At 45.1% G+C, this 12,286-nt stretch overlaps 1 protein-coding gene across 1 annotated transcript in view; it reads left to right on the top strand.

The window, feature by feature from the left end:
• Positions 1-11,772, top strand: part of RHOJ (ras homolog family member J) — a 111,512-nt gene extending 99,740 nt beyond the window's left edge. The window contains exons 3-5 of the mRNA XM_004698641.2: positions 219-383; positions 2,118-2,213; positions 10,106-11,772. Of these exons, the coding sequence (XP_004698698.1) occupies positions 219-383; positions 2,118-2,213; positions 10,106-10,252 (408 nt within the window). The 3' untranslated portion in view covers positions 10,253-11,772. The remainder of the gene's footprint in view (positions 1-218; positions 384-2,117; positions 2,214-10,105) is intronic.
• The last annotated feature ends 514 nt before the right edge of the window (positions 11,773-12,286 follow it).

The raw sequence follows: 12,286 nt of genomic DNA, 5'->3' as shown, positions 1-12,286 counted from the left end.
CAGTTTATCTTTAAAGGGGAGACAATCACATTCTCCATCTACAACAGGCAAAAATGCTTCCCTGGCTGATGGTCCTGCATTTCTAGTCATAAAGCCTCCAGGGCAGGTGGATTTCAATCCCAGGGAGCGGTCATGGAATCTGGCCTGTGTCCCTCTCTGGAATCCCGTGGGTGCCCCCTTACTCAGGCTCTGCAAACTTTTGTCTGTTGCCCCCACAGGAGGACTACAACCAGCTGCGGCCACTCTCCTATCCCAACACAGATGTGTTTCTGATCTGTTTCTCTGTGGTAAATCCTGCCTCCTACCACAATGTCCAGGAGGAATGGGTCCCGGAGCTGAAGGAGTGCATGCCTCATGTGCCTTACGTTCTCATAGGGACCCAGGTGAATACACGGGGACGGCAGGGTGGGGAGGGGGCGGGGAGGAAAGGTTGCCAGAATAAAAATGCTTCAGAAACCCAGTGAACTTCATAGTCTACCAAAACCCTCTAAATGAGTATCTCCAGGCCAAGGCAGCGGCTCTTAGCCTGCACTTAAACAGACAATAGAACTATTTAAAATGAAGTTTTCATATGGCCCTTAACAATTACATCCTCAGCTTTAAAAAAAAAAAGGTGGTTTTTGAAACAGACATCCTTCAGCCCTGAGCCAGAGGAACGAGGTGAGGTTATGAATTGCACGTATTACCTTTTTAAATCTGTGAAATGTGCAATTGTTTTAAAGTTGCAAAAATAGGTGTGAATGTCAAAATGACCCCAGTGATCAGAACGGGCAAATTATGACAAGAACACTTTAATAACACTCCAGGAGAAAGAAGATAGAAATGCATTATTCTCCATTACGTTCAGCTCCCTCAGTCTGCTGAGACCTTAGAGAAGTTAAACTAGGTCAAAGCAGACATGCAAACCTGAGATTATGATGGCCTTTGGAGTGTTTCCAAAGCTAATAAAATGGCATAGTCTCAATTTCCAACAATAAGCCATTGTGCAAATGTGTTGAAGATTATTCCAACCTTTTAGACTTTAAGTGGACTTGGTTCTTTGTTGGTTTTTTAAAATCCAAATGACGACCCAAAGGCATTGAAAGGTAATAAAACCACGGGGCCTGTTAGTGTGTTTCATACATTGTCTCCTTTCATATCCTCCAGTTTACAGCTTGGCTTAACAAAGAATTGAAAAAAAAAAATAAGGGAAAGGAAAATATTCCCTAGTGAAATTACACAGATAGAGCATTTAGCTAGAGCCAAGATGAAAGAATTCATACATTCATAAATCAAAATTTATAAATGCTTCTAGTGTTGAAAATACTCATTTAAATAAAGCCTTTTGTGCAAAATTTCAGTTGCTAACGTTTGATCATACTGGTGGAATTTAGATCTCTGCTGTGTGGAGGGACATTCAAACACCTTTCAGCCATTTGAGTCTATTTTAAATGGCACGATCTGAACATACGTATAAAAGTGTGACCCTCCTACATGAATGTATTTTTTAAGATGAGTCCTCCTGTACCTACATTCACCCCCATTCACGTATGCAAAATTTCACTTTAAAGTGAGACTTTCAAGGGGTCAGATTATCATTGAACCCAACCCAAATAGATGTTATCTTCAAAATGGGCTAATGCTTATTCCTGCAGAAAACCCTTCAGAAACACCTCCTTGCTTGGTTCGACTGGGCCTTCGGGCCCACAGAGCACATTCGCTAAATCTTCTGCCTCGTGGCAAATCCTCAGAGAGGGACTGATTCCAAAAGAATCAGGAAGTGACTTCTGAGTCAGGTCCAGTTGGGCAATATAATCGGGGATCAAAGTGGCATTACCACCTTACCACTGTTAAGGTAATAAGACTGATTATCCTCTAGGACCCATAAATAGGATCTAAAAATAGGGAATTTCACAAACAGCAACAGGATCATTCAAGGGAACTCGAAGGTGTATCAGTTTTAAAGAAAAACACTTTGCTCTTTTAGACAAAATATATATGTACATGTACCTACAGAAATGAAAACGCAATGGCAAAGAGCGAAAGCCTATGATATCATAGTTGGAAATATTTAGTCAGGCCTGAAAAAAAAAACAATGGAATTATCACATGGATGTTTGTGTTTTGTTTTTTGCCAGATTGATCTTCGAGATGACCCAAAAACCTTGGCCCGTTTGCTGTACATGAAAGAGAAACCTCTCACTTACGAGCATGGGGTGAAACTTGCAAAATCGGTACCCGTGCCTTTGCATTCCATTTTCCATGTGCGCTGGCCGAGGAAAGAGGATGATATATGCCTAGGAGTTGGGGAGGGGCAAGCAGTGGACGGCTTGAAAGGAGAGTGTGTTTAGGGTCTTTTCTCTGCTGCGTGTTCTCCCCTCCGTTCTAGGAGGCCTGGAAAGGGCCATTCGGTTAGCAGCCTTGCCGGTCAGCATGGTCTGTTTTTCATTAAGAAAGAAACACGGTGAATTTGAACAGCTGAAGTTCCTCTCAGTTGACTTAGCAGCCCCTGCAACATGCACTTGCCATGTCTACTATAACGAAAGAGTCATCAGATGTATATTTATAAATCGCATTGCTTAACACCAATGTAACTCGTTCAAGTGTCCTCCCCTCTTTATGAGGCATTTTGCTATGTTCGTTTGGATTAGCATCTGGCAGGCTTGTGTTTGTTCAGCATTTCTCGCTGTATTATGAATCGCCACTTAGAGACGCTGGGCTGGGTCACAAAAAGCATCTGGAAGAGGAACGGAGACCCAAACATAACCACTGGAGGAATGCAGGTGGCTGCTCCTCAGATCACGGTCACCCGCTCGCACCTGGAGCTGTGTTCACAGCCCTTCACAGTCTGGAGAGCTTCGCAAGCACAGGGATGTGATAAGGAAACAGATTAGCAAGTATTTGCCAGACTACCAAATGTTTGTCTTCCCATTATCACCAAGATATGTACAAACCCCAAACCAAACTCATTCCCATCGAGTCGGTTTGACTCGTCGTGACCCTCTATAGGGTTTCTGAGACTCTATAGCATCTGTACCAGAGCAGGCAGCCTCATCTTTCTCCCAAAGAGCAGCGAATGTACGTTTGAACTGCCCAATGCTTTAGCCCATAGCGCCACCAGGACATACTTTTTTTTTTTAAACTCACTGCCATCAAGTTGATGTCAACTTATAGAGACCCTATGGAACAGGGTAGAACTGCCCTTGTAAGTTCCCCAGACTGTACCTGTTTATAGGAGTAGAAAGCCCTGACTTTCCCCATCAGCGCAGGTGCTGGTTTCGAACTGTCAACCTTGCTGCTCACAGCCCAGTACATAGCCAGTATGCCACCAGGACTCCTGGGGCATACAAAGCAGACACGAAATAGGCAGAAGAGGATTCAAGTTCTTTAAACAAGAGGCATCTCCCTCACATTTCCATAATCTGAATCCAATTTCTCATTCATTTAGTCAAAAATCCATCAATCCAACATCAGAGGTTTTAAATGTTTCTGTTTCATCTTCTAAACTCTATAAAGCTCATGCCCCATGCAAATCTAGGCGTCAACCTCTTTAAACCTGTTAAAGAATAAGATTAACTACACTTTCTTCATGAACACAAATGTATGCATTTATCTTATTAACACAGGCTTCCAAGCCACCCAGCTAAAAATGATCGCTGTCAATAAAAGTGAATTACATAAAATTACCTTTTTAGAAATACAGTTCATGAGATAGTAAACTCTTCCTACTTCTGTGAATAGTCACATTAGTGCTACTAGTTTGTGCCAATCAAGGAATGCTTAGGCTACAAGTACCAGCAGGCTCCAACCTACGAGATTCATTCCCAATATTGTCTTTAAGTCAAAAAATGTGTAGGTAAGTCAGAGCAGGTGCAGACCGTGCTTATGTAGCCTGTAGTGCAAGATATAGTGTAGAACCTTCTCGATTATTTGAAACCTTCGTGTCCTGCAGTGAAGATGGTAATGAAGACTTTGTTGAGCATAGGGGTTGGTTCAAAAACAATGGAGAACAATTTTACCTAACTGTCCATAAGTCAGATGTCCATAACCTATGGGCGTAGGAACTTCTCAGACTCCATCTCATTTGAGTCTCATGAAAATCCTCCTTAACAAATACTGCTTTCCTCACTTCATGGATGAGGAAGCAGAGTCTTAAAGAGATCCACACACGTTTGATAACAAAGCCCAAGGATTCTGATCCATGGCCAACCTCACCACCTATGCACTTGACCATGGTGTAAACCAAACCACCTCCTCTTCAAAACCGGTTGCCAGAAAGGACACTGCACTCCTGGCAACCACGTGTACATTGGAGTCTTAACTGTGCTCCACGGAGTTCTCAGTGAGTGGATTTTCAGTAGCAGATCTCCAGGCCTTTCTTCCGAGGCAACTCTGGGTGGACTCAACCTCCAGCCCTTGTGTTAGCAGATGAGTACAACTGTTTGCACAAGCCGGGGATTCTCTCTCCAACTGTTGATTTTTTTTTCCCTCCAAGAACATGGGTACATGTCTATCTGCTCTTCTACCACGTCCAACATTCTGCCTGAAATGTTTCATGAAGGTACAAGAATCTAGCTCCCTCAGTCATCGTTTGGGATACCTATCTATTTCACATAGCCAGGTGGGTCCCATTGGCTACACTCGGCTTCTTAAGTCCTGCGCTTCTGAGTCTGTCTACCCACCACCACCCTGTCCATCTGCTGCCTTGGTTTCTGCACTTGGGCAGCTGGTCTTTCCCCTTGCTCAAAGAAGCCATCACAAAGCCCTCCCATCTCATTTTATACTTATTTTAGGAACAATGGCCGAGATCACCACTTTATTCCTTTTTGCCAGTTTCTCCTAGCAACTGCTCTCGGTTACAGGGAGAATCATGTTTAGCTTACAAAATTCAATTTAGAGGAAAAACCAAGCGAGATCTTAACTTGTTTCATCACAATTCATGTAATTATAGAGATGCTTTAAGTTTCTCGACTCCCTGACTTTTCTGTCAAGGCATTTATAATAGCAAGCAGCATTTATGGAGTGTGTGCAAAGCGCTAGGCATGGTGCCAAACTCTCTACATGCCGTCTTAATTAAACCTCACAGCAGCCCCCCAAGACGTGTATATTACTGTCTCCACTCTCCTGGGAGAAACAGTCTCAGGTTAAAGTCACACCGCTGGACCGTGGCCCAACCAGAACAGAAAACGGTTCCTCTGTCACCACTACCTTCTCTTCCTTCATTCTTTTCCTTTCAGAATCTGACCAACAAAACATAGGTTTGAGGCATCTTCTTACACCGAATCTCTGGATTATTTTTTAGTCTTTTGTGAGTATCTACAAAGGATGTGCTATTTCATATAAATTCCACACGTACATTTTAGTGACACTGCTTGCTTTAAGTACCTAACGGTTCTAACTCTCCTTTTCCAAATGAATCCGCCACGAACACAAAGCTGCTGCTCCCTAAGCTTCTCATCTAACCTTTCGAGACTCTGTTTTGTCCATTTCGGTATGGCTTCTCTCCATTTACAGCAGCGGCTCTCAACCTGGGGGTCAAAGGACCCTTTCACAGGGGTCGCCCGATTCATAACAGTTATGAATTCATAACAGGGGTCGCCCGATTCATAACAGAATGAACTCATAACAGCAAAATGACAGTGATGAAGTAGCAACGAAAATAAGTTTATGATTGGGGGTCACCACAACATGAGGAACTGTCTGAAAGGGTCGAGAACCACTGATTGATAGGAATGCCTTGCCCCTTGCTCTCCTCACCTTCACTGTCCTCCGTAACAGCTTTCCCCGTTTGCCAGTTAGTTTCCTCTCGTCAGCCACAATGTCCTCTCCTTTTCTGTAGATAGCACCGCAGAGAGTTAAGACAGGAAAGAAGTTTAAGCCTCAGATCTGCTTTGGGAGAGGAGCTTGCTACCCCTCTCTAGGCAACCATTTTCTGACATCCAGATATGACAGACAGATCTGCCAAATATAGATATGACTGTAGGATGTAGACATATCAGTAGGTTTATAGAATATAGACATGCCTGGTAAGGTTTCTACAAGCTGAAACCAGCTAATGTAGTATGATATCTAGCTCAACAAACTATTGGAGCTACCATCTTGGTTTAAGAATTGGTATGTCAATCAGAACGAGCTCCTATGGTTCTTATCCAACCTGAAGGAGCCCTGGTGGTGCTTTGGGTTAGGTGTTAGACTGCTCACTGCAAGGCCGATGCTTCAAACCCACATGACAGTTGTGCTGGCCTATAGACTCACTGTCGATGGCAGCTCATTCCAGAGTTCTGAGGGATTAGGTCAATTGTTTCAGAGTGAAGGGAGAATCTACATGCTGTTCAAGCAGGACTAGGTACTTGGCTGCTGACTGTGAGGTTTGTGGTTCCGAGGGAAGTCTGGGGCTATATGCACTAGTAAAGGGGTACAGTCCGGAAAACCCTACCTGAGTCACTGTGTCAGAATTAAGGCAGTGGGTTTGTTTTTTTGGGTGAAACAGTGCTGCCCTTCTCAACAGAGGGCAGTGCCCTTCTCTTACATGGTGGCTTTGAATGTGTGTGGCTTTCCACAGCCCTGTCAATAATCCAGTCTCCCACACATCAGGCTCCTGATAGGGACCGCCTTTCTGGGTCTCCCATTCCAGCTTTCCAACCTGTGGTTTTTCCCATTCGGGTTACCATGATGAATCACCCAATTTGTAAGACTTCAGGTCTGTCCTCATTTCCGTTTGTCAGCCATGACAACCCGTTTGAAGCCCTGCATTAAAGGGCTACTAAAAGTTGTCTGTAAATCAAATGTGCATACCCTGGGGATTGCCTGCATTGCTTCCAACTACACTTTACGCATCGTTCTAGAACATGTCCCATTGCCATATCCAGGACAACCTGGACAAAGCACTAGACTTTCTTCCACTTGGCTAATAATGGCTTCTGTTTCTTATTCCAGATTACTTCTGGAATCTTCTCTACACATCTCTGATAAATTCCCCAGTTTTTTCAGTGTAGCTATTGTAAGATTATCGGGGAGGTGGGGCAGTACATTTCTTAATCTCTTATTTCTGGAAAACAAATCATTTTGGTAAGTACATTCCCGACTGCAGACATGTGTATATAAAGCAAGGATCCTCAAATCCTAAGTATTTACAAATCGAGTCTAAATATTTGTCTGTGTAGATGGCTTTGCTCCAAGGGACAGATGAAGTCACTGTTGTATGAAAAGCCACTATAATTTCCTTGAGAAGCTCTTCCATTTCCTTTTTTTTTTTTTAAGATGACTTGGGCTTTGCCTTTTCCCTGAGCCAGAATGAATTCTCTCACCCTTTTGATAAGAATACCCACCCTCTCGCTCTTACTTAACCCCGATTCTATCTCTCACACCTCTTTCCCAAACCACACCCAAAGTCTGTTTGCTGCTATTCTGGGAACTTTCAGTACAACAGCATCTTATACCAGCTCAATCACAATGATGTCTTTATCTATTGATTCTTGATCACCAGACGCGTCTTAACAAGGAAAGACAAGTATGGGCTTCTCCTGCACCATCCAAAGGCAAACTCTGCCAGACTGTCCACCGTGTAGGTGCGGAGTGGAGGGCGCCCATCGCAGAGCCCCATGGGTGAGGCCAGCACCGCTACAGTTCCAGAATCAGAAGAACCTGAGGCTTGGGGTCCCTGGTGGGGAGGTGTTCCAGGAGCAGCACAGCCCCCACCCCGTGCTTCCCAGGTCCTTGCTCAGAATGACCGAGGGACCCTTCACGAGCAAGCCGGGCATCACGTGGACACACTCACTAGCTTCCTGCGCTCTTCTCACCTTCCGGTCAAACGCTGGACCCAATCCTGAATTACAAAGATCGGACTTCAGGATATTAGGAACAGGCTCTCTGCCCTTTATCCCTCCTCTTGATCCTTTTGGTTTCAATGAATAGAAAAACAAAAGTTATTTCCTAATCCAAAGGCCAGACCATAGTCAAAATGAAAGCCATAAAAGCGGTTTTCAACAGCCAACATCGTTTCTGTTGGTATTTCCTTTGGCCCAAATGGTAACCCTTCTCAATAGGGCGGGGCAGTGGAGAGCACATAATGTCTTTGGGAAAAATTAGGAAATATTTTTTTCTGGCCCCGACTAGCTTCTCTTGGGGTATCCAGCAAAGCCCCTGGAAGATTGTGGTTTGTTTTCTTCTCTGGTACCCTCTGGATGAATAGAAAATGTCACTTTGCCAATTGTAACTTGACTAGCTACTTACAAAGTGAATGGTAAGTGTCCCAAATACTGTTATGGAACAAGGGGTGGGAGTGGGGGTGGGGGAAAATCAGGGGATCTAAATTTCAGGTCTAGGCTGTTCTCTTCCAAGTTCATTGACCACGAACAATTCCCTTGACCCTCTGGCTCTCTTCCAACACCATCCTAAAGCGAAACCACCAATTCCTTTAGTCCCGACATCGAAAATACTGGCTCGCTGCTGCCAAATACATCCCACATGAATGTTTTGCTTTTAAATTTGTTCAACAAAAATCTGCGTTTCCAGCTCAGTGAACTAATATTCCCATCTGGCACCCATGGTCTAGAGCTGAGTTAAACTTGCTATCTCTTGAGGGGTCACAGACTTTATACTCCACAGCAATCCTCCCCTCTCTTTACTGCCATGCACCAGACTCAGAGTTGCATGGGGACAACAGCTACTGGCCCTCATAAGGAGTCCTAGTGGTGGTGTGGGTTTAGCAGTGGGCTGCTAATCACAAGGTCAGCAGTTCAAATCCACCAGTCACCCTATGGAAAAACAATGATGCTATGTTTTACAGTCTCAAAAACCCAAAGAAGCAAACCTACTCCGTTCTAGAGGGTCACGATGAGCCAAACTTGACCCATTGGGGAATCATGGGCAGGCAGGGGAGGTGGTCGACTGGCCCTGGTAGGAATCCAAGCTGGCTTTCCCGCTTTAGCTATGTATCTGCCGTGGTTTCCGGGAACTGCCCGTCTAGTCCCTCCCCTGCGGGTTCTGCCTTATTGTCAGTTACCTGGATCATGTAAAGCCCACAATAGAAGCATCGCTCCAAACGTCCTGAGTGGTAAAATGCCTGCGCTGCCATATGGATGGCTCATGCTGAGCTTGTATCACTGATCACAGGAGAGGTCTCTTTCCCACAAAACTGCCTGCCAAACCTGGTGTGCGCTGGCCTGTGGTTTCCCAACCAGAATCTGTGATTCTAGGCTGGGTTTCTCTCATTCACACAGGGATCTTGCAATGATCAGATACCCTGCAGTATGAAATCATCGAAAGCTTCAACAGAAAACCTTAACCAAAAAATATCAGTGTTACCACTTTTGCTTATTTTAAAATGAGCTAATCCTCAAGAAAAATGACAAGCAGATGTTTCTTACCAAGGAACACTGTATTCAAAAGCATGTTTCAACCAAGTGTGGCTCACAAAGCCATCCACTCCTGCCCTCTATCAACCAAGTTCTCCTCCCAAACACAGAGAGCAACACATTTTACTTGTACAGACAGACACATTCTTCATACGGGTGCAAGGATATTAAAAGCAAGTAGCCTGGTCTTACACAAAAGACGTTTAAATTAGCTCTTGATTTTTAACATGTGTGTGGTTTTTACATTCTTAGATTAGGAACACATGGTGGTGGGTCACTTTTGGAATCTATCACTTGCCAAAAGTGATCCACAACCATTTATTGCTAGTATTAAAACAATTTTTTTAAAAGCTTGCCATAGAATTGACCCCAACTCTCGGTAAGCCCAGGTACATAAGTGTAGAGCCATTCCCCTCATGATCACCAGTGACTGGATTGTCGCACAGAGAACACCAGCTCTTCATGGTCTGGCACCTCAGGTGGGCAGACTCCATCCTCCCACCGTTCGGTTAGCAACCAGCAGCACTGAGGGTTTGGATCCCCCAAGGGTTTCATTGCTAATGTCATACAAAGCAAACAAACAAAGAAAAAAGACGTTAATAAAACAAACAACTCCAAGGGTCTATTGAGATTTACATGGGAGGGTTAAGTGATATCTAAACCAGTCCCTAGGCGTCGTAAGGGGCTGGCCAAAGGGCTGACAGCACTGCGCTCTGGGCGCTCCTTGTCGGGCATCCCCCCATCTCATGACTGTCGCTTTTGTGTTTCAGATTGGAGCACAGTGCTACTTGGAGTGCTCAGCGCTGACCCAGAAAGGTCTCAAAGCCGTCTTCGATGAGGCGATCCTCACCATTTTCCACCCCAAGAAGAAGAAGAAATGCTGCCCCCAGGGTCACGGCTGCTGCTCAGTCTTCTGAGGCTGCCGAGAACCCCCGTGCCGTGGAAGGGTGAGCATGGCCACCGATGCCTGGGTCCAAGCTCGAGAACCCCCGTGCCGTGGAAGGGTGAGCATGGCCACCGATGCCTGGGTCCAAGCTCGAGAACCCCTGTGCCATGGAAGGGTGAGCATGGCCACCAATACCTGGGTCCAAGCTCCTGTCAAAAAAGGAGGGCGTGTGGCCAGAAAGGAACTCGCTTCATCACCCCGAGGCTGCGCCTTCACTCCGGGAACCTTCCCAAGCACCGCCTGCTAGTCAGCCAACTGTCACCAACTCCTGCCAGCCTGACACGGGCACGCTGCACACTGCGTGAAGGTGCTGAGCCAGATGTCAGCTTTGTGTTGGAAACGAAGTAAAAGGCCATTGTTTTTCTTTCTTTTTTTTTTTCCCTTCCCACATCTCGTCCACCTGGGAGCATGAAGCCAATGGGAAATCATTGCCCAAAAAAAAAACAACATAGAAGCTCACTTCTGTATCTGTGGCCTTATTTGATGCCTTTTCACAGAACATCGGGGTATAATGCAGACCTGTTTGTCTGAATCCACTCCTCTACCTATGTGTCTTAACATTCACCTATAGGGTTTCAAGGAATTTGCTATTTTCCGATTTACTCAGGCCCTGCAGCTTCATGCCAAATCAGCTGAAAGACTAGATGCTTTACATGCACTTCTCTTTTCAGCACGTGTCTTCCAAAGCCATTCGAACCTACATGTACCTCGGAATGCCTGGCTGCGACAGGAAGCAAAAGGAAGACTTAAAGCTCATGGGAATATCCGTGAAGAACAGTGAGTTTTAGCATGATTGAAAGAACATCATCTGAATTGCAGCAGGTCCACATTTTTGCCAAAGATTCACCTTAGAAATACATCAGTTGATGGGTGGCCTGATATTCGGCATATTATATCACCGTGATGGAATCAGAAAGGAACTGTGTTTAAGGATGTAATAATACGTCTGCTTTTCATCCAATTGCCTGTGTGGAAGAATGGGGCAGGACCCATTTTTTAAGAGGTTCTTTATTCAGTAAACTTTCATGCTCCCTCCTGCTGCACCTGCCATGCCCCCCCCCCTTTCTGGGTCTCACCCCTTCTCCCAAACTTGGCTCTCCCTGCTCTCCTCAATGGTAGCCTGCGAAAGAGAAGATTCTGCCACAGGATAAGGAAAAGCGAGTCTTCACAACTCTCCAAAGGTCCGGGAAAGGGTCTCTACTTTTCCACTTGCTTCAGATTAAAGTGCTTCTTAGTTTACTACCCATGTGGGCTCCCATTCCATTTAAATGACAATCTCTGTGCCTGCTAAGGGTTTCATTGGCTCTACCGGGTGGATTTGAACCATCAACGTTTCAATCAGTAGCTTAGCACTTAACCGTTTGTGCTCTACCCAGTGTTTCCTTTGCCCATACAAAACCCACCACCACATATAGCCATCGAGTCGATGCTGACTCATAGCAACTCCATCGAACAAGGTAGAACTTCCCCACTGAGTTTCTGAGACTAACTCTTTACGGGAGCAGAAAATCCCATCCTTCTGCTGAGGAGCTGCTGATGGTTTCGAACTGCTGACCTAATGGATCGCAGTCCAAACTGGTAGGAAAATAGTGCCTCTCCCTCTGTCCTATCCACATCATCCCAACTGCCCTCTCAGGGGTCAGCTCGGTGGGTACCAGATTCTGGATCCCTGGATCCCCTGTCTTCCAAAATGGGGAGCTATCTGGAACAGAAACGCTGGCCTTGAGGAAGTAAAAAGTTCCAAGAAGGAATGATGTGCCCTTCTCCATACAAATCTTCCAAACAAACAGGAATTCCTCAAGGAGTGATTTATTTCCTCATTTTAAATTAGAAACTCACAGGGCTAGTAATTAGACGCATTTGCCTGAAAGGACCCTGAAAACGCCCAAGTGGGCACTTATTTTTTTATTCCACTTACATAAAGAAAGTGCTGCTTTGCAACATAAAATTACAACAATTTCAGTTCAAGATGTCCCCGATTTAAGTACCCTCAGCTGCAAAGACC

This window comes from Echinops telfairi, unplaced genomic scaffold, assembly GCF_000313985.2.
Source record: "Echinops telfairi isolate 266 unplaced genomic scaffold, ASM31398v2 ScPeMD7_18;HRSCAF=68, whole genome shotgun sequence".
NCBI classification, from domain to species: Eukaryota; Metazoa; Chordata; class Mammalia; order Afrosoricida; family Tenrecidae; genus Echinops; species Echinops telfairi.
Note: the sequence above shows the minus strand (reverse complement) of the source record. Positions and strands in the feature narration are given on the sequence as shown.